This window comes from Leptinotarsa decemlineata, unplaced genomic scaffold (assembly GCF_025532065.1).
Source record: "Leptinotarsa decemlineata unplaced genomic scaffold, Ldec_3_MD MMD2_P_RNA_scaffold_9, whole genome shotgun sequence".
Taxonomy (NCBI): domain Eukaryota; kingdom Metazoa; phylum Arthropoda; class Insecta; order Coleoptera; family Chrysomelidae; genus Leptinotarsa; species Leptinotarsa decemlineata.
In genome coordinates, this window is record NW_027412536.1 from 5,434,475 (window position 1) to 5,458,853 (window position 24,379).

Consider the following 24,379-nt stretch of genomic DNA (forward strand, 5'->3'; position numbering starts at 1 on the left):
TCGTCCACCATTATTTGAAATGAATAATTATCAAAGCAGAAATAATAATGATAACGTTAATTCAACAACATTTATAACAGGAATAATACAAAGTATGCTAAAATGAAGTCGTAAACAAAAAGTACAGTACCTATATGGAAGTTTAAGTCACAATTGTGATAGCAGATATTTTTTCAAAAGAAATATCAAGTTCTGTAGATTCGTGGTGTTTTTAAACTAACAAGCTACTCTACTATGAAATATCGAATTAATTCCATATTTTGTATGTACATAATACGTGTGGAATAATCACGTTTCGTGTTGATCAGTTATCTGAATCTCATGAAACTCAACAATCGAATGTTTCAAATTCTTCTTCACAGCTAAACTGTTGAGGAGTTTCACTGATAATTATAATTTTATGGGAGAAATTCTTTAACACGAATCTAAATTTAGCTGAAAAAACGCACATCGGAAAAAATACTTACTATACTAATAAAAAGCAAACGAATGAACTACAAAAACGGCTGCACATGATCAGGTGAAAAATATCCAGGGAATAATATTTCTTTCACAGATGTTGACAAAAAAACCTTTTAGAAAGTTTTGATAAAAAATGAGAAACTGGAATGCGATTTTGTTTTGTTGAGTGGTGCGATGTCATATGACTATCATTGTATTGTCAATATTCTATAGGATATTTTGAATTTTTTTGATATGGCCGAACAGTTTACATTCAATGAATATGCAGATATGCATGTATTTTATGGACGAGCATTTTGTAATGCTGCAGAAGCTCGTCGTCTGTATTCCGAGCATTTTCCCAATCGAACGGTACCGTCAAGAGAAACATTCGAGCATGTCGATCGCAGCTTGAGGGAGACAGGTATGTAATAATTGATAATTGATTTGAGCACGTTGTTTTATTTCGATATTATTGTAGGTACAGTTTTGCCAAAACGAGGTGGTGAGGGCGCTCCTAGGACTGTACGTACCGTTGTATTGGAGGAAAATATTTTGGAAGCCGTCTCTGATGATCCTTCAATGAGCATCAGAAATCTATCAGAACAGTTCCATACATCCAAGTCCACTATTCATAGAATAATTAGGGAACAACTGCTCCACCCATTTCACATCCAGAAGGTACATGCCATGACTCCTCAAGATTTTCCAGCACGACTGTAATATGCCAATTGGTTCATGGATAGGCAAAGAGAGGATATGACTTTTATTAATCGAGTTTTATTCACTGATGAAGCAGGTTTCAGTAGAGATGGAGTTATCAACTCTCATAATCTCCATATATGGGCCGAAGAAAATCCCCATGGGATATTGCAAACCAAACACCAACGGAAATTCAACGTGAATGTTTGGGCTGGTATCATAGGAAACCATCTTATAGGACCATTCGTTCTACAGGACCGATTGAATGGAGAACGTTATTTGGAGTTCATTCAGAATGATTTGAATGGACTTTTGGAATATGTTCCATTGCAAACCCGAAGAGATATGTGGTTTATGCATGATGGCGCTCCTCCTCATTTTAGTTTGATTGTGCGTGACCATCTGAACCATATTTTCCACAATAGATGGATTGGTAGAGGTGGGCCATATTCATGGCCATCGCGGTCTCCGGATTTAAATCCATTGGATTTCTTTCTGTGGGGGCATCTAAAAAGCCTTGTTTACGCTACACCTATTCACACAAGAGATGCATTGTTGAATAGAATAACATTACATTGTGAAGCCATACGAAACGACCCTGGAATGCTATTTCAAGTACAGAGAGGGTGTCTTCGCAGACTAAGAAAATGTATAGAGAGAGAAGGTGGTCATATCGAGCAGTTTCTGTAGCGGATTTTTCATTTCTGTTTGCTCTTGAGGCTCTTGAGTTTCGTTAGTTAAACGTGTTTGCATTATAAAAATTCGTTATGAACATTTTACCTATCATTTCCATTTTCCTTAAAAACTAATATTTTCGAATAATGGTAGACATCTCATGATAAATGTTGTTGAATTAACGTTATCATTATTATTTCTGCTTTGATAATTATTCATTTCAAATAATGGTGGACAAGCGGGTTTGACGTCGTCGAGTGAAATTACATTTTTATCAAGACTCGTTGCTCCGATCGACTTTCCACACGAGTACTTTTATTCATAAAATTGTCCAAGTAACCTTAATTTGTTGAAAAATATTGAAAAATATCTGTCATTTCAAAGTTTTGGGGTGTGGACCATCGGGGGTAGTCCGTTCCTGACTTTGTAGCAAAACAACTGACTCCTGCATGAAAGCTCATCGAAGGAATTCATTTGTTTAGTCAATTACGAAAATTTGGATGATTTTGAATATTCACTTGAAAAGTTATCAAAGAAAAACATATTTCATTTTGTAACTTCGAGGGCCCGTTACTTGGTAACGAAGGATTTTAGGAAAAAAAGTTATATGAAGTACTGGTGATATTTTGACCCCATTATTACATTCCCGAGAGGAAAAGAGGAAGTCCAGGGACACCCTGTATATATATATATATATATATATATATATATATATATATATATATGTGTGTGTGTATATATATATATATATGTATATATATATATACACGCTATCAAGCTAGAATCGGCTAGAACCGACCAGCCGGACCAGCGCGTTAGTGTTCGAGAACGATCTGGATTGCTTTGAACGGGCTAAATACGCACGGCGCGGCGACATTGCGCTTAGTTTAAAACTGAACGCGTAACCAACGTCCAGCGGTTGGGTTAGTAGAGAACAACAAAAATAATATTATGGCAAGCAGTTGTAAGAAGGTAAAGACATACCACTTTCATTCGGAATGGGAAGAACAATACTTTTTTACGGAAGTTAAAGATAAAAATGTGTGTTTGTTATGTAATACTTCGGTCTCCGTTGCTAAAAAAGGAAATATTGAGAGACATCATAAAACTGTACATTCTAATTTTGAAAAATCATTTCCACTACATTCTGCCGCCAGAAAGGAGAAATTGAAACAGTTGAAAAAGCAGTTAGTGTTATTCAGTTCGTAATAGAAGGAAGACGGTGAGTGTATTTGTCTGTTGGAAATTGTTTATATTTTCATATATATTTTCATCATGTCCGTTTCAAAAGTAGACTTGAATAAAATTAATAATTTGATTGTACAGGAGGTTGAAATACTAGAGCAAAAGGCCTTATCATCATTGCCAATTGATGAAGTGTACATAATTAAAAATATGTCAACTTATTCTACACGATTTGGTAAATCAATTTTATTAACTTTGCAAGATGTGAGCAATGATAAATTATTTAAAATATGGCTACCAAAACGTATTTCGTTGCAATTCAGTGATGACGATATATCTTGTATCAACTCATCAGGTGGTAAATATACGATGGTGTATTTAGGACAGAGCCAACAAAGTTTTGCTGGCATGAAAACGCGATCTCTAGTTAAATTCAATATGATTGAATAATAATAGTAATAATTTATAGTGAATTTCTTTAGGTCATAGCTTACAAAGTTTTTTGGTGTGAAAACGCTAACTCTAGTCAAATTCAATATGATTGAATAATAATAGTAATTATAATGAATTTCTTATTGTTTTATTAATATGCATATATTAGATGATAATTATATGGAAATATAAACATTAATAACTTAGTTGAATACACCCACTTTGTAACTACAAGTAAAATGGGAATGTGAGTATTATATCACTGAAAAATTGGAGGTTGCTCATTGTTTTTTTTTATTCGATTTCAGTTCCACCATTTAAAGATGTGGATACAGTACGCAAGTCATGATTGGGTCGATGTTGTAGATCTCAAATCATCGGTTCAACATTTGTCGTCTAAATTGAAGGTGTTGGGTGATGGAGCCGAACATGCAAGCAATTATGATATGAGTGTCTATGATGAAAAACAAATCGAATTATGCCTTCGTGATGCTGAGAACTATTAGAGTGGTGCAGAAGTTTGTAACAAATTTTTGGATAATGAATTGGAATTGTGGCAACTTTGTGAGGTTATGATTGAACTGAACCTAAGAAGATTCCTGTATAGCCTCCAACCATACTTGCCAGAATGGATTATTCATCACTTTGAATTGAATGATGAAAATCGAGAGGAAATTGAAGATGGTCGCGAAAATAATGATTATGAGGAAGAAGTTATTTTAGATAGTCTGTATGTTCCTGTAAATCATAAATAATGTCAAATAAAAAACTTTGTATTATTTTCATGTTTTATTTATTTAAATCTCATGAAATACAATAGAAAATGATTATAAAACAATAGATATGATATAAAATACAATACATGATATAAGTCAATTACAAATAAAAAAAAGATTATAAAACAGTATATGATAGAGTGAAAAAAAAGTGTCAATATCTGCTATGAACTGAACCATCCAATGCATTGTATGTTAAAACTGTATCATGCAAAATTAATGCATATACTTTAGTGTTGTCTGGAAACTTGGTCTTCCTCGTCTCAAACTCAATCTTTATATCAATAGTTGATGATTTTGTTGCATTCGGTTGATGGGAACAATCGATGACGAATAGTGGATTCTCTCTAAATTGTCCAATGTCCATCAGAGGTTCACTCATATCTTTATCATAATAACTTCGCTGGAAACTCTCAAAAGCATAATAAGCCGGAGCATCAAGTTTTTTATCGAAATTCAAATTCCAACGCTCATATGGATAAACTTCAGAATTCAAGTATACTCGAATACTATTGATATCAGCAGTTGTGAATTTTGTAATATCCTGTGTTCTATCTTCAGATGTGGTAGTACTTTGGAATGCGATGATGACAAAACGAGGAGTTTCCAATGCGTTAGTTGTTTTGATGGCCCATATGTCTGAAGAAGTCCCAAATAATGATGGTAGTTCATAGAGGTCCCACATACGATACGCCAACTTGATTTTGGCATTCAGACCACTTTTGTTTATTCTAGTCAAAAGTTTGAGCTTGTGTTTATCATCTGGTACAATATGTCTTATTTTCCATTCGATTTTATTTATTTCCAAATCAGCATCAACCTCACCTATATATAAGTTCTTGAATGATCGGGCGATAATCAAAATCAATTCCTGTTTAGCATTCAAGATACTTTTGTTGTAATCTTCAGCAAAACCCATCAAATATTTCAGTGGTAGTTTTCCACTAAAAACATGACTGTTTGTATCCAAGATATCTTGTTTCAATTGTGAAAGTCCCCAGCCAGATGTCAATAATGTGTTAGCATGTGATTGTCCAAATGATATCATGGTTTTCATTGTAGATGTTATCCCAGGTTTTCTAACAAAAGCTACTTGTTCACCACCCATTTCGTAACGAATTTCATCAAAGAGAAATGCAATTACATTATTCGAGAGATATCATGTTTTCGCTACATCTTTGGGGGTGAATTTACCTTCTATGTAAATGAAGCTCTCGGCAATATCTAGTATAACATCTTGATTATTGATTGCAATTCTGATTTCATCCGAATTCCTGAATAGCGGTGATCCATAGGGCTTATATGTGTGCTCATGTAAACTTATGAGAGAATGATCGAGCACTGGTTCATTGAATATATTCAACTTTTCACTGTTTATTTCGAGCACCATTGTTATTTTCTCACTTTCAATCCAATCGATTTCAAAAATTTAAGATCACTCACAGACAGAGCGTTATGTGCTAACTGTTTAGCATACACTTGTGGAATGAGCTTCTTTTTATGCACATCTTTCTTTTTGATAGTGCAACTCGTTTGGAATTGTTCAATGCGATTTTGTCTATTGTAAATGAAACCCATAACAACAGTTATTCGATTTTCTTCAATTCCAAAATAATGAAAATCTCTTCTTCACTTCCAAAATCGATAAGGTTATTTTTTTCATCCAAAATACGCACTGTAATGTTGTGAATCAATTGACGACCTTCTGGACTGACAGGCATATATATAATACTGTGTGGTTCTTTAGTAAGATTGTAGCCAGGTTCAACATCAATATCGAATGAGAAAAGAATGTGGAATTCTTCACCATTTATATATGAACCAGATATTATATTGCAATCTAAGCGAATAAGTCTCACAGTTGTAATGTTTATTGGTAATGATGATTCATGTATCTGATTTGGTGGAAATATTCCATGAGCGAACCCCATCATTTCTGCTATAGAATTTGGATGTATCAGATCAATTTCATATTTGGATCGCATTTCACATTTGAATGTATTATTATTGGCGTGTAGATAGAAAATATCATCTGCAACGACATCATTTGGTTTTTTATCATGAAACAATCTGAACATGATATGTTTCTGTATGACGGCATTGATTTCTTCTATTTCGTAAGCACCACGTGGAATTTCAATTGTCAACTTTTGGGATATCGATGAGTTGTCATTACTGATTCTAAAACTAACTAAGTTATTAGCTTCAGTTATATTATTGATTGTATTGCATCCATAGAATCCCAAAAGTCCTAATCCATAACGACTGTTCCTATCCAATTCAATTGGTGGAAAAAAATCCGCACTCAAGACACTTGTCCCGACAGCTTGTAGCTCGAACTTTCGTGACATGACTGATGAATATTTCAAAACACATTTCAATTTATTATTGTACACAGCAACAGCACATTTGAGACAATTTACACTTTTTGGAAGGTGTTGTATTGTAATAAGTATCATTTTTATTGATACCAATATTCACATCCTCTATATTAGAAATACAACACATAGATTTTCGAGGTATAGGACCATCATTAACATCCGAATCTGAATTTTGATCGTGGTGGTGCTCATAACAATGTCTATGTTTCATTATATCGATGTCATCTTGCAGATGCTTAGGCAACTTTTCCCAAACATATGCAATCTCATGTGCAACACATGCAAGTATCACTTCCTTAGGCATATTTGCAAGCATCACTTTATCCATTTTTTTCAAGGAACCATATTTTGAAAACATTCTAAGTGAAAACCCCATTCCCTTGATAGCCTCCCGATCCAGTTTTGGTGTTGAATCCATTTTTATTTGGAAAATTATTTAGAGAGAAACTGCAAGCAAGCTGCAAGAAACCACAGAGAACTGTATTAAATTTCTGTTGTCGATCATAGTTATATTTGATTTTTACATTCGAACATTCTCGAAAGAATCGAGTCAATTCCAGTGGTGGGGGTAGATCTCCAAAACTATCGAAATATGTGACTTCTTTCCCACATTTTTAATATGCCACCCGATGTGTTACTGGTCCACTTATTCCATCTAAATTAACAATAGCTGTCTAGTATTGTTTTGGACCTGAAGATGGTAATCTATCACGCATAAAAACACCACGAAAATGTGGAATTTTCATTTTTTGTGCATAATAACTGAGATCGAGATCAGTTAAGAGGCCTCTGAGATAGGGGTTCAATTAGTTTTTTGTTTTGTTTGTGGCTTTGTATGGTTTTAAATATAGTCCTAAACCTTTACGGTATGGTTTGAGATATATTCCACTTCCGCGTTTGCCTAATGCTACAGCCTCCATGGTTTTATTGTGACGATTGGCTTCCATTAAAGCCGCTCTGCTGGCTTTTACCGAATTCACGGCCTTGGTAATACCAGCAGCGGCTCCCGCCAAACTTCCTAGTGCGGATAGTCCAGCAAAAATTGGTATCAATGGTAAAAGTCCACCGATCTTGGGAACAGGAATTATGCGTGTTGTGCGGATTTTCTTCTTTCCACCGGCAGCTTTAAGTTATTTACGTGCCGCCTGCAATGCCACAGTGATAGCTTTTTTGCTATTATTCGTCACAAATTGATTCCCACCAGCTTTCTTCAATACATTTCGCACTTTATGGACTATCCCAGCACCAAATGCAACTTTTTAATTTTATTTTTCTTCGTTTGTTTCCTCTTACATTTTTTCTTATTGGTACTACAACCCATGCCCATATGTCTTTTCGCTTTCATAATGTTGGTGACAAGTAATGCAGCTGCTCTTTCCCCAATACTCGCGTCCTTCGATTTAACCCTATCCCAAGCGCTGTATTCAAGTTCTTTGTCGGCTAAATGTCTTGCTGCAAGATCGGATGGATGCTCAGAATATTGAATATCGTGTTTTTTGCATTCAATATCTAATTTATTGATTCCAGGATCGTTACGAGCTAAACGTTGTTTCAATTTTGTACCCGGTCCACAGTATTGATATCCTCCGGGTAGATGTAATTCGAAAGGAAGTTTGTTTATTAAATCATTAACAAAACCACAACCTCTTTTAATTTTACGATCACTTTCAATACGTCCGTATCGTTTGATGGTACACATTGAAATGAATAAGCTAATAACATTTACATAGTCTCCAACCACGGCACGATGCGCATTGTAAAACAGAAAGAAAAGTTTGCTGTAGATAATCTAGATGAGAAATTTGGGTGTGGATTGAATGGACAAAGGATATTCAGACATGGTCCACTACTTCCATCATCAGTTCGAGGACTCATTATAGGACCTTCAAATTGTGGAAAGACGAATGCAATGATATCATTATTAACACATCCACAAGGACTGAGATTTATAAATGTGTATCTCTATTCGAAATCACTCAATCAACCTAAATATCAGTACTTGCGAAGTGTTTTGGAACCTATAAAAGGATTAGGTTTTTATACATTCAGCAATAATGCAGAAATAGTGGAACCCTCCGACGCTAAGCCTAATTCTGTTTTCATTTTCGATGATGTGATATGTGAAAAGCAAGATATTATTAGATCATATTTCTGTATGGGACGTCATAAGGATGTTGATTGTTTTTATCTAGCACGGACATATTCACGGGTACCCAAACAGTTAGTGCGTGACAATACCAATTTCATTATAATGTTCAAACAAGATGAGACGAATTTACATCACATTTATTCAGATCATGTTTCACCCGATGTAACATTCAAACAATTCCAATTGATGTGTGTTAAATGCTGGGAGGACCAATATGGATTTCTAGTCATTGATAAGGATAGGAAAATAGATGAAGGTAGATATCGCAAAGGATTCGATAGTTTTATATACCCATGATCTTGTTTTTGAAACTTATTCGATCACTGAATATTGTAGAGGTCACTTCATCAGCGAATTAAGCTTTAATTTAAAAAAGGGCATTATGAATACAAAAAACGATTCTGAAAATAAAAACAATGAAATGAATTTGAAACGTCAACTAGTAGAGACAACAGAAGCTGTCAGGCAGAAATTCAACTCTATCAAGAATGATAATATTGAAAATCGTACGACACTTGAAAGATTGTATGAGCCCATTATGAAACCATTGAATGTTTTATCATCAAACGCTACTTCTAAATCACCAGTGTTATCACCAAATCATGGAACTGTTCAATCTACTTCAAATTATCCCATGAGTACTCCAATAGGAAGAAAATAATCTTTTGGTAGTGTATCATCTGTGAATAGTGACACGAGCACACTTCAAGACGATATGAGAACAACTCTATTCGAAACACCATCATCGTCCCACATCGATTCCTCGGGTCCTGACACCTCACCTGGCATGAATGAAAGTGGTGAAGATGTTTTGATTAATTAATAAATAATTAAATAAACGATTGAGGCTATATCTCATTCTAATCAATGGTAATTAACTATGAAAAATTAACTATTCATTTCATGTTTAGACCATACATATTTTTTTAATAATTATAATTTAATAATAAACAAATAATAATACAAATAAACACCAACACAAAACATCGCGAAAGCAGAGCTTGTATGCGATGAAACTACCAAAATTTTCGATTAAAAAATATACGTATTTTATGAAATAAACTACAAACAAAAAAGAAATACAGAAAAAATAATCTAGACAGTAAATAAAACTTTTGTATGTAGTAGTTAATAAAAATAATAATAAACAAAAAGAACTACAAACCATTGCAAACAACAGGATTTGCCAATACAAAAAAAAGAACAACATACTATGTTACTAGGACGTCAGGCTCTTAGTAACAAATTAATTTGATGTCGTTCGTCCAAAACGAATTTTTTAATTAATTTTTTAAATTTTTTAAAATGAAACATTTGAATAATGTAAAATCTAGAAATCCAGCTTATGGATCCTATTACACAAAAGCTGAAAATGGGAAGTCTAGTGGTGCATTTCGAAGATGGAAACATTTCATTTTGGGATGCTAATAAAGTGAAAAAATATGAATGCGCAGGTAGTCCAGAATTGTATGATATGATCTTTTTGAAGAATCCACAAGATGTTGATAATGAAGAAACTCGTCAAGTATATTCCAAAATATTGAAAATAACGAATGCTCCATATAAACAATATCATCTGAAGAATGGTTTTAAAAATACAAATTCTAAAAAATTTCGTGAAGTTATCAAACCTCTATTAGACTCACGACAATATCCAATAAGAAGTAGAAGTAAAATTGGTGGAGCACTCAAACGAGTGAAAATGGAGAAAATATATAATTCTAAACCTGTGAATTATGTGTACTGGAATTCACCGAAAGAGTTAGTTGCTCGCCTACGACTATTGGTAGCTTCAAAGTCAGCTGGACATACCGGACATGATAATGAAATAATTTCAATAATTGAAGAATTACGTGAAGAAGGTATAATATATTAATATATCTATAAGTAATGATCATTGTCACATCATCATTCAGTGCAGTAACATTATCACTTTTTTCCTCTTTAATCATATTGAAATAGAATGACGAATGAAATAAGTGATATCAAACGACAAGTTGTTAATGAATTACATAGACCTGCAAGACGTAATTTTCGTAGAAGAATAACCATCATCAAAGGTTTTGCAGATCTATGTCAAATAGATCTAGCTGAACTACAACCTTATGCAAAAAGTAATAAAGGATACCGATATATACTTGTAGTAATTGATTGTTACTCAAAATATCTGTGGACTGTGCCAGTTAAAGATAAAACAGGTAGTACAATAACTAATGCAATGAAATATGTACTGAAGGAAGCCAAATTATCCCCCAAACATATACAAAGCGGTCAAGGGAAAAAATTTTTCAATAGAAGCTTCTCATCTCTCATGCGAGAATATAAAATCAATCATTATTCAACATTCAGCACAAAGAAGGCAGCTATAGCAGAAAGAGTGATTCGTACAATAAAGGCATGGCTGTACAAGGAACTTTCGATGAGAGGTCACCACAAATGGCTTGATATTCTTCCAATTATAACTAGTAGATATAACAATAAAGTTCATCGTACAATAGGTATGGCCCCCATCAATGTTGATTCAACAACAAAATTGAAATTCGAAGGTATCAATGGAATTGCAGGAAAACAAAGTAAACCCAAATTCCAATTGAATGATATTGTACGTATAAGCAAATACAAAAATATTTTTGAAAAGTCTTACACTGCGAATTTTACCACGGAGCTCTTCAAGATTGTTAAAATTAATAAAACCACCCCAACGACTTGTAATCTTGAAGATATGAATGAACAACCGATTAGAGGATGTTTTTACGGAGAAGAGTTATTACGAACCGAGAATACTGACGTATATCTGATTGAGAAGGTGTTGAAGAGAAGAAAAAATAAAGTATATGTAAAGTGGTTAGGCCTTCCTTAAGAACAAAATTCTTGGATTGATGAATCAAATATGGTTTAAATGTATCTAATAGTGTATTTATGAATAAAGTAATATTAAAGTTCATTATTGTTTTCATTTCAATTATAAGTATGTGAATTGAAAAATATTGCAGCGGTAAACGTTGCCCCAGCCATTCGCAACGTTCTGTGTATACCAAACCAAATTAATTGTATACTCCATTCCCGCTTATATTTTTCAACTCACGATATTGAAAACACATTATCATTCTCAAAATTAATCGCCGTCACTTTGAAATGCAGTATCCAACTCTTTTTGCCAATTATCTCTTACTGATAATGCCGTCTCATGAAGCTTAGTCGACTCCTCAAGCTCAGCCTGAGCTTGCATTCTCGAACGTTGATGGAATTGATCATCTTTACCAATTTTTGAACGGAGTTCATCAGCATCTTTAGACATTCTAGCCAATTCAACCTTGCAATCTTGGCATCTAATGCTTCAAGAGTTTCATTATTAGCATTAATAGCTTGCTCACTCTTTTCAAGTTCAGCAATAGTCATCTGTGTCTTTACAAGACGGTATTTTGCTTTCCTTTTCATTTCTCCAAACCGATGGAGTGGACTGAAAGAAGATAGCGGTTCAGCTTTCAAATCACTCTCCATTTCTTTAGGAGTACATTTTTGCTTCCTCTTCGATCTGTCACTTTTCGTTGCGGGTTTTTTCTGTCGCACAACACTTTTGGATTCTTTCTTTTCTTTAAAGTCAGTGACAATCGATGAAGATGCATTAGTAACCTTCTTCTTGATTGTTCTAGATTTCTTATCAACACCAAGAGTAGATGAAGAGTGTTTGAGTGATGATAATTGCGAAACGATAGGATTTTCAATAATAATTTGCCCATTTGGTTCCGGCACATCTGCAAAGTTAACGAAGTCGTTAATATCAAAATCATTTATCGAATCTTGGCTCGATAAATGTAATACTGGAATATTTTCAAAATCAGTCTGATCGATATCAACAAGTGGTGAACCATCTTCAGCAATCAATAGCGGCATAGAGCTCATGATAATGATTATTAAGGTCTGAGGAATGATATGTGATAGCAATAGAATGTGGATAGGAAAGGTGATGATGTTACTGAGACCTCATCATTTATAGAAGAAAATAAACTAGCGCATATATATATATATATATATATATATATATATATATATATATATATATATATATATATATAAAATAAATAGATAAGTACTCTTTGATCATTCCCATATTGATTTCAATTTAAGAGCCACCGGTATACAGCTGTTTCAGCCTATTGGGCATCGTCAGTACCGGGCAGGCGGTCCTCGATTGAAGACAAAATGAGAAAAAAACAAGAAAGTACTTGATAAAAATAGCTGCGTAAACGCAAGCGAAACATAAGTGGAACCACCTATTGGTGTGACACCCAAGTCAACTTGCCAAGTTTTTATGTCAGTGTTGGTGGTTTGACCAATCAACCGACAACTGCGGTAGCAGAAATTTGGGAAGCTAACCTGAAATGCCATCGGAAAACGAATCCACATGTTTCTAGAAATGATATGAAATCTAGAAAGGTTTATGCAGTCAAGCTGCTGGAAAATAATTCCATGAAAATCAAAAAATAAATAGATAAGTACTCTTTGATCATTCCCATATTGATTTCAATTTAAGAGCCACCGGTATACAGCTGTTTCAGCCTATTGGGCATCGTCAGTACCGGGCAGGCGGTCCTCGATTGAAGACAAAATGAGAAAAAACCAAGAAAGTACTTGATAAAAATAGCTGCGTAAACGCAAGCGAAACATAAGTGGAAACCACCTATTGGTGTGACACCCAAGTCAACTTGCCAAGTTTTTATGTCAGTGTTGGTGGTTTGACCAATCAACCGACAACTGCGGTAGCAGAAATTTGGGAAGCTAACCTGAAATGCCATCGGAAAACGAATCCACATGTTTCTAGAAATGATATGAAATCTAGAAAGGTTAATGCAGTCAAGCTGCTGGAAAATAATTCCATGAAAATCAAAAAATAAATAGATAAGTACTCTTTGATCATTCCCATATTGATTTCAATTTAAGAGCCACCGGTATACAGCTGTTTCAGCCTATTGGGCATCGTCAGTACCGGGCAGGCGGTCCTCGATTGAAGACAAAATGAGAAAAAACCAAGAAAGTACTTGATAAAAATAGCTGCGTAAACGCAAGCGAAACATAAGTGGAACCACCTATTGGTGTGACACCCAAGTCAACTTGCCAAGTTTTTATGTCAGTGTTGGTGTTGTGGTACCTGTGCTGCCGTTCCAGCTCCACTACAACGTTGTTTGCGTTGTGATACATATTCCATGAATTGTTGGAATCATGTATGCAATACATGTAGAAGTAATTGGGATCTGTGTGAGAAGGTTGGTCAACTCTACCCAAATAGGAGAATTCATTTTTTTCAATGTTGGTGTCTGACGCATGAGCAACAAATATTGAGGAATAGAGCCAAAGAACGTTCCACATCCACAGAGACATATTAATATTTTTTATTATCGTTATTGTCCTCTATTATTGATATATATATATATATATATATATATATATATATATATATATATATATATATATACTCAAGAAATATGGAGGCAAACCGCGGACACGTGTTTCTGGCTATTGGCCTCATCAGCGCGGTGCAGCCAATTGCAAAGATGTCCACGAATTTTTCCCTTTTGATGTATATCATACACACTCGATAATAACTGTTGTTGACGATAATCCGATTTTGTTCGCTTCGGCGGATGAGAAGGAGGCGATAGTTGAATCCGCGACACACAATCACTACACATACCAGTACATGGATTGATTGAATCCTTAGGTCTACTTATTTGGCAAAAGTAGCACACAATAGCCCCTGCAATCATCATTGGATAGACACACACTTTTGGTTTTTCATTCCACTCTTTTGGAAACGGCATTTTACTAATTCGATTAGAAATATTAAGAGATGACTTACAGAAACTCTGAATGCTCTCTCCTAGAGGACGATCTTTATTTATACAAATCAACATCATGTGAAAGGATAGTGGGATAACTTCTCCTTCTCTTCCACTCTAAACAAGTCAAGTGGGAGTCGCACTACCACCACTACCTATATAAGTCGAATTGCAAACCTAGAGTTCATTCATTCACTCTGCATCTGTGAGAAAACGTTAAGATGAATACTCAAAAAATAGTTGCTGCATTAAACAGAATATCTGCTATTGATACTAATAATTGGATAGACGAGACAAATGATGAGGATGTCAACATTCCGCTAGAGGAAGTGATACTTGAAGAAGGTGTTGGAGTCGATGAAGTGGAGATTGACCTTGAAGTCAACGAAGTTGAAATTGAGGCTGAGAGCGATTAAGATGAAGACATGGTCGTTGAGCTAGTCGTGGATGGTGAAGGTGAAGATGAAGGAGTTGTAGCAGACTCATCTGAAGGTGATAGCGCTTTGAGAATCGGTCACCGAATACTCAACATCACCGATACCTTAGAAGATCCTGCCGATTTACATTGCGTGATGAATGCACATGTGCAGATAGAAACGATTGATGGCAGCATAAAAAAGTTATGTTGGTGCTGTTTCCGATTTTATTCAATAAGGAACAATAACGGTGGCTGGTATCAACACGTTAATATCCACGATACGGTCTCTATGATGGAGATGGGTCAATATTGGTGTGAGGCATGTGAAAGACCGCTTACGAATTTCACGAGAGTATCAGCTTGCGTAATATGCAATAATGTGAAACCTGTGGCAGAATAACCCTGGACCTATTGGTCAAAAAAAAAACAACAGCCCTTTTCAGGGCTACATTATTCACACAAACAGTAGTTAGTTGTATTAGTATTCATAGATTATATGACAAATGAATACTTTGACTAATAAAAAGTCTAAGTTGGAAATTTGTTAGTCTTTGAATATCTATACATTATATGACAAATAAATTACTACTTTGACTGAAAAGTCGAAATTTGGAATTTGATAGTCATTGAATATCTATGCATATGATGAGTACTACTTTAAATGAAAGTTAAAGTTGGCATTTTGTCAATCATTGTATGCATATAATGATGATGAATACTTTTACATACATACATTTTGTTTGAGACTATAATGTTAACATAATGTTAACAATGGTATGAACCTGTTTCTGTTTGAAAGTATAATAATAGCTCTGAAAAGAGCTATTTTTTTATTGTTTCAGTCTTTAATTGTTGCCCTGAAAAGGGCTGTTTTTTTTTATTAATCCATGCAATGGTATGGACTAACGCTCCTCATCATCATCAGAAACAATGATGATTGTATCATCGTCTGAATCATCTGTATCTGATGATATACTGATGATGTCATCCTCATAATCATCTGAGTCAGACGATATACTAATGGCATCATCATTAGCATAATTATTTAGCTCGTTATCCTCTAGATCGTCTAACTCATTGACATCCATCTCTAACTCTGCCTCTACTTCCTCTTGCATACCTTCTTCCATACGTGCCGGGAAATCATCAGGTAGATCATAGATACGTTGCAGCATTTGTGCAAAATTTGTACTGAAATGATCGAACGTTGAATCTATTTCATGTACCTGGATGGGGCCTGTACTCGTCATAGAATACTCTGGTACACTCATCGGTTCGGTTGTGGAATCAGCACTCGACATTGTGGAAGAATGATATAGAACTGGGATTGATGCTTTATTTATATTGGAAAAAAAGGAGGGGGTGAAGTGTAAATGTAGAACAATTCAGTGTTTGAAATTCGAAAGCAATAAGAATGACAATTTTCTTGAAATTCTAAGTGATTATTATTATGAGAAACTCTGAGTGATTATTATAAAAAAACTAATAAGGGAGAGGGAAAAAGACACTGCCCCAACCTCGCAGTGCCTCGTGTACACCAACCAAAAAGTCTGTACTCCGTGGAAGGAAAGGAAAGGAATAGAATATGTAATCGTTTCCACGAGGAAACGATTACATATCATCGTCTGAATTCAGGACTTCATCAATCAGGATAGGGGATGGTGGAGGACTATCATCGGACTCATTGTCAGCGTCACCGTCATCATCGCTGTCGTCGTCGTCTGTGTTTCCGGACTGTGTATCCCATTCGTAATCATTCCGCCAAGCATAGGGATCTGGATAATCCCCATCAGACAGGTCCGCTTGATCGGTTCCAGTAACGTGAAGCACTTGTATCCGATCATCATGAATTATGTTATCATAATTCATCGAGTGAGGTGCCGTCGTGGAGGTAACGAAACCTTCTCGGATAGAAGCCCAGTAAGGATGTTGATGCTCTGGGTCACTGTACGGCTCAGTAGTTGAATCAGGTTCCATGTTGAAGGTGGCTGATCAACTGAATATTCCAACAGATAATTCCTACTTTTATACTTTTGAATGGGAGTGGGGGAGGAGAGGGGATTAATGGGAATGAATTTCAAAAATGACATGAGCTATATTCCATGAAAGAGAAAATTGAAAATACTATATGAATTATATGAAATATACTTATTGATTTCATTATGAAACATATTTTCTTCCCAAGAGATTATTTACAAGAGATTAGAGAACACAAAAATTGATGTGAGGTATTTGCATTTCCTTTTTTTTATTTCAATTACAAAATAAAAGAAAGGAAATAATAAGACGAAGTGAAGAAAAATGCTCCAACCATCGCATTGTTCAATGTGTACCAAACCAAAACAATGTACACCCTTAATTTCACTTCTTTTTTTTATTTCATTTTTATTTCCTAAAATTACAAACATAAACTTAAAACTATCTTAATTAAATATTCCTAACTAACCTAAAACTAATCTTACTACACTTACACTTAATCTATGGAAAAGTTTTTATGAAAGTCACTAACTTTTTATAAGTCTCTATCGAAGAGGTATCTGCTTCACACTTTTTCTCCAGAGATGCATACTTCCGATCTAGTTCGGCCCTTTCTTTTTCTAACTCCCTCCGTCGGTTAACAATTTCAGCCATTTCGCGCTTCCTTTTAACCAACGCGGCCTCACTAGATCGAGAAGCATGTTCTGCTTCCTTACATCTCTGTAGAAAACTGTCCAACATTTCACTAACCTCTCCGATAGGCTGTCGCACTTGTGGCACCAACACTTCAGGATTCGTCACGGGTGTTGCCAGCATCGGCGAAAGCGGCACCACCGACGGAGTGAATACGATGGGAGCCTCCTCCGATGGGGACAATACGACTGGTGGCTCCTCCGGAGAAGGCGCCCTGGGTTGTTCCACTACTGCTGCGGGTGGTGTGGAAGGCCTTAAGCTCTTACGAGCGGTCGACCAACTACCTGCATAAGGATTAGTCCTATTGCAAGTAGCTCGGTACTTAGGAATAGGACCAAGCCTCGCTGCAGGTCGTTGGCAAACCTTCTTCACAGGCCTGACTTCCTCCTCCTCCTCGAATAAGTCAGGGCTGGTAGATCTGCACCTAACTCGCGAAGTGGATGCCTTCTCCTGATCTGTCATAGGCATGATGGATGCCACAGCGTTATTTAATTCCTGAGTGTTGGATGCCATTCTGAAAATGTAAAATAATACAAAGTTAGTAGATATAAAAAATTAAAGTACATTGTTAACTTACTCAAACTTAGCTCCTCGTCGTATAGTACACTGCTTATGGCGCCGCGCGCCGGCGCGGTGGCCCCCCACCCACCACCCCGGGGGGAGGCGGGGGTGGGGCCGCGCTACGCGCGGCTCCGCCGCCCCCCTCCCCCACCCGCGCGCTTCGCGCGCCCTGAAACCTAACCTAACCTAACCTAACGTATGTATGACCCTAACCTACATTATGTATTAACCTAATCTAACCTAACGCGGGAGTAAATTCACCATGTTGGTTCAATTAATACGTCATCTGTTGGTTTTGGTTCTATTATTCTAATATTTGGATCAATGTCCAGTCCTGGATATCCCAGTCCACCTGATGGCCTGACTTTATGGCTTTTCTCCAAAACTTCAACTCTCTCTTCTAGTACATCATACTTTTTCATTGTAGTCGCTGTTATGTTTGACATAGCATCAATTTTTTCATTTGTAGACGCTGTTATGTCAGACATTTTTATGTCTACATCATTTGTAAGTTTGTCAAATTTACGAGTGAAAGTTATCCGAGCCTCTGCAATTTTATCGTCAAATGCTAATTATATTTCTCGTTCACACAAAAGGGTTTTTAAAAACTTTTTATTTGAACAGAGTAACAACTAATAACTATGAAATATAAGTACTGGCTATTACAAATCAATTGCACCTATTTATATATAAATTATTGCCGACTTTGCAGATATCAGCAAAATAATTGATGTCGTCTTCGGGTCATCGAACAATATCCTGCTGATGTAAGAGGTTATCGAACTGTAACTTCTCCATCCCCTGGGGAAGTCTTGTAAGGGACGAACAAGACTGAAGATGATGCTTCGTGTTCGGGAACTGGTGGATCATCATTGGATGGTTCTTTCTTCGTTTGCCTTCTCAATCTGTAAATTACGTATAGAATGAAGATGGTGATTGAAATGTAAATGGGAGTCATCCAGAAATGGCTATTATCAGATTGTCTGGTTTCTTCTGGGATGAGTTGTAACCTCTCTTCTTCTAAGGTCAGATGTTGTAGTTTATCCAGGGGAATCTTATCTAATTTCAATGGTTTGAATTTCAGCGAGGAATTGATGTGAGCTGTCTTAATATTTGGTAAAGTGAGGGGTTCGTCTAATATGACACTTTTGGAGTTTATGAAGGCTTCGTTGTTGGTTTTAAATTCACAACCTGGTGGAAGTTTTATCAGATGCACTCCTTCCAGAACCATAACTTTCGTACTGGAACAATGTAGATATCTTCGTAGATGGGTTGAAGATCGTACTAGTGGATGAAGTCGTGGGTACTAGTCTTGATCTTTACTTGTTCCATCTTGAGGGGAAGTAGTTTTGGATTTGTCTTGAGGTTCTGGATTTCGATCTCCTGTCCTCTCGTCAGATGAAGGCTGTAAAGGGACGAAGAATTTAGTTATCATATTAGGCAAATGTCTTTTATTTTTCTTATGGACGTTTGCATTTTCTGTCTCGACAGTTACTATTTGGTTTTTTCGGATGGATTTTGGGAAGAAGGGTGGTAGCAGTTTGTTTCTTTTCACTGTTTTTCTTGTGTACACCTTGGTGCAGGGTTTGTAGGTAATAGGGGTTTCTCTTTTCTTGTTTCTCTAGAATATTTGTTTTCTGTTTCTGTAAATCTTCGTTGATGTTCCTATATATTTCCTTCGTTTTTTCCCTGTGTTGTTGGACGTAGTTGTTAATCAAGGCTCGTCTTATGTCGATATCGAATGGGTCTTGACTATTGAGATGTCCGTTCAGAATATCCATAGGTTTTTGTCTTGTTGTTGAATGGATAGAGTTGTTGTATCCTAGGATGGCATAGAGCATCTGTTCTTTGATGTCTTTTTTCTTATGCGTATCTCTCAATATTCTCAAGTGCTCGATCAATGTGGAATGGAATCTTTCGACTATCCCATTTGACTGAGGGTTTTCTGGAGTGGTTGACTTATGTGTGTCAACAAATTCTTGGATCAGTCCATTTTTGAATTCCGTTCCATTATCAGTGACGAACATATGTGGTATTCCATGATGGTTGACGAATACTAAGAGAGCATTGAGAGTGTTGATAGCATTACATCCCTCTATTGGATACGCCTGTAGAGTAAGGACGCATCTTCTCCAAACTGTTGTTTGATAAATCCATAGAAAAAATCATACATAACTGTTTTAGATAATTCTAGAATGGAAAATCCTAAATATAGTGGTTTATCATAATGAACTTTTACTCTAGCCAATTGAATGGCAACAAAATTTTCTGTAAAAATAGAGCATTTTTTAAAATTTGGTCGCGATATGAGACAACTAGCACCTATAGTTCTTTTTATATTTTCCCAATGTGTAATGAGTCTAACATCAATTTTATTGTCTACGTTTTCCATTGTTTTTCCATAGACTGCATTATTCATTAGTTTGTAGAAATCTTTTTCAGATTTGTTATTAGACCTATTACGCATTTCAGTATTCAAATCTATATAAGGCTTCATCCAACATGATTGCTTAAACCTCAATACTCTAAGTGTGTTCATCACTATCAAACCATGATTGACAGCTTGCTGTAAGTTTCTATAGTGAACAATATATTTCCTTTTGTCGTTTAAATTTGGAATTAATTTGGGAACTTTCGATTTTGCATATGGAGGTATCAAACGTTCAACTAAGAATGGTAAATCGGAATGTTTAACATGAAGTTCTTGGGAATAATGTATATCCACTTCCAATACATATCCATAAGGACTATCAATATCCACATTCATTATATCAAGATTGAGAATTTCATGAGGTGCTAACCATGAAAATTCACCTGTTGGTAATGGTTGCGACATGCTATGACCATATAGATTTGTTGCATCCAAATATGAAATGAATGAAGATGGTTCATTTGGATTATAATCCGGTAAAAATTTATTGTTTGCTTTATGTTTCCTTTCACTACATTGACTTATTCCACCTCGAATACCTTTTTGAAAGAAGGGAACCATATCAATATCAGTTAGTAATTCCAATTCAATATTAGTATATTTCAACATGGCATCCCACGATAATCCGGGTGCAGTGAAGTATTGTGCCGGATCCAATTTATATTTATCAACAGATATATTTCTAAAGTTTTCAAAAATGTCACATAATAGTAACACATCTGACTTTAAATATAAATCAGAGTATTCACCCAAATCCTGACATTCGAATAAATTCCAAACAAGTTGAGCTCTCCCATGATCATTATCTGATATATATTCACAATTGAGTTTATCGTAAAATTGATTTTTGGTTGGAAGTCTTGGATGATTCAGTTTTTTGATGTCATCAACAAAACTATAGGGAAATACACCTTTCTTTCTCATCAAATTGAAATTTTCAATTTGTGGGAAATGTTTGCGCATCTCGATACACTGATCAGATGTTAAATTTGCACCTAAATTCTCCAAAGAACTAGGATGAATCTGAAACTATCAATGAATCTCATTTTCAAATAATTCTTCTTCACCCTACCATCTTTATCCGTATAGGAGTGTGTAAAGAGATGTTTTTTGAAAGATATATATTTCTCATTAGTTTGTGGGATGACATCCACTTTATCTTTGTTTTTATACAATTCCTTTATGAATAAATGACAATCATATCCACTGAGATTGTTAAAAATTATAGGAATGAAATTTGGCAATTTAAAATTCAAATTACAAGATGAATGAGCAGCAGGGGAACTTTTTTTTTCTGTGAGGTGACAATGATCCCTCACTTTGACTTCGCCATCATTAAATTGTTTGGAAGAAATGCCACAATTTGTGGCAGAAGCAAACTGTTCCTCTTCCTCAGGAGTTTGTACATCCATAGGAATAGGATACCTGAGATGATTTCCATAAATATTTTTCAAATCATCTTCGATTTTGCTAACGAATTTCTGGGCTCCATCCACACCCCTATACGAAACAAATTTTGATAAATCATCATTGTATGAACATTTAATCAAATAAGCAAATGAATAAGGCTCATGTTTGAATGTCTTGATCGAATACGAGTATACAGGATTTGGTTTATTGGTTTGAATCGGCTTCAGTACTGATTCAAAATCGGCATACACTACAAATGGTACCTTCATTTGTTTCTCAAAGTTATCAAAAGTTAGTATATTTTCAGGTACCGTTTTCCCATATTTATTGACTTTGAAATTGGTTGATGGTGTTGTAGTACTCAAGTGATTACAATCATTTATCTTATGACGTAATAGTAATTGTTCATTAGAAAAATATAATAAACAGCCATCACAAAAATATTTCTTATGTTCATGAGCCGATAATTGGCTTGAAACTAATCTTGAAAGATCTTTTATCCAACAATAATGATTATTACCGAAATCATCTGTGATAAGTAACAAATTGACATGTCTTCTAAGTCTTCTCTGAGAGTAACGTAATGGTCCAATTATTTCATACATTATTTTACCCTTCTCGAATTTACTTTCTAAACCGTACACATTAACTGAAATATCATTCTTGTCTTCAAATTTCACAATATCCTTCAACTTTACCGGAAAATTCATACCTGTTACATCTATGACTGTACTGAAATGTGGATACGATGAAACTTCTGACGTTCTATCGATTGCAGGATGTAGTGCTGAAGTGATAGCCCATGCAAAACAATGCTGATCTTCATTACGGACATTAACCACGGCCTTCCTACGCTCGATACATTCAGGCAGCTTCACATATGAACATCCACTGAGCGGGCTGTATTTATTAATGTTCAACTCCAGAAACATGATTTTTTCACAAGTCCAACCTTAAATACAAAACAAAATTACTAATCCATCCAATTAAAACTTGGTAGAAATGCTTACCTGAATCACGTTCCTGGAATTCTGTAGTTTGAGCCATAATCCCATTTCGAAATCCATCAAATAAGGAATTCAAATCAGTAGATTGATCAACTGTTCTATTCTGTGAATTAAATGATTTGGTTTCCTTCAGGTCTTGTGTTTATAGAATATAACTCCCAAATACTTCCATATTCACTTTGATGATTTTGTGAACCCTGATGGCCGATTCCAATAATTCTATAACTTTCTGCCTGATTTCATTAAAGAATAACATGTAATCGGTGGAAATAATGGAACTCTGCACCCGGTATGTCGCAATTCGGCGTTTGAAGGCGCTCTTTATAATTTGAACACCATCACTAAATTGAACACATGTATTATTTTCTTATTAGTCAATGGGCTATGCTTGAAGACTGGCAATAAACAAATCTAAAGCAAATGGAACTTCAAACGTTCAAGCCAGTCTCTATATACCTACACAGTAGGTTTAATGGACTGACGCCTATCAGAAAACAACTACTCCCCTGGCTAATACCACGAAGGGCGTTGGATTATATCAGACAGGCGTCTGACCGGTTTCGGGCTTATTAGCCACTCATCAGTGCAAGATAGTGACCATCATCGACCTAAAGTCAATGATATTCCACAATTGAAAATCGGAATTCTTTCAGAGTATTTCATTCCTCTTCCGAAGTTGGAGCGAACATCAAAAATGTCACTCCATCTAGTGGACGAGGAACTAACCAACTGCACATCCGTAATTTGCCCGATTCCTCTAAATAAGGAATAAAAACTTTCTTATTAGTCAATGGGCTATGCTTGAAGACTGGCAATAAACAAATCTAAAGCAAATGGAACTTCAAACGTTCAAGCCAGTCTCTATATACCTACACAGTAGGTTTAATGGACTGACGCCTGTCTGATATAATCCAACGCCCTTCGTGGTATTATCCAGTGGAGTAGTTGTTTTCTGATAGGCGTCAGTCCATTAAACCTACTGTGTAGGTATATAGAGACTGGCTTGAACGTTTGAAGTTCCATTTGCTTTAGACATGTATTATTCTTATGTTGTAGAGTTCTATGGTGAGAATTCACTTGAGTCAATGGAATCATCACATTACAACAATTACATGTGTACATAGGTGCTGCAGCGTCATCTAATCTCACTCGTTTCACTGATGGACCTCCTTGGCAACTCTGGAGCTGATGACGACGAAGGTTGTCACTACGGGTAAAAGATTTACCACATTCACAAGAATACATTTTCTATGATATGTTCTCACTAACTCACTCGATGGAAACTGACATAACCAACACTCGCC

General features: G+C 35.6%; 1 protein-coding gene across 1 annotated transcript; it reads right to left on the minus strand.

Moving 5' to 3' along the window:
* Positions 1 to 20,342: 20,342 nt before the first annotated feature.
* LOC141480486 (uncharacterized) lies at positions 20,343 to 23,601 on the minus strand. Its single transcript, XM_074170514.1, has 2 exons — positions 23,079 to 23,601; positions 20,343 to 23,020 (listed from the first exon to the last, which is right to left on the minus strand). The coding sequence occupies exons 1-2, from the start codon at positions 23,113 to 23,115 to the stop codon at positions 21,654 to 21,656; spliced, it is 1,404 nt and encodes a 467-aa protein (XP_074026615.1). The 5' UTR covers positions 23,116 to 23,601; the 3' UTR covers positions 20,343 to 21,653.
* Positions 23,602 to 24,379: the final 778 nt, after the last annotated feature.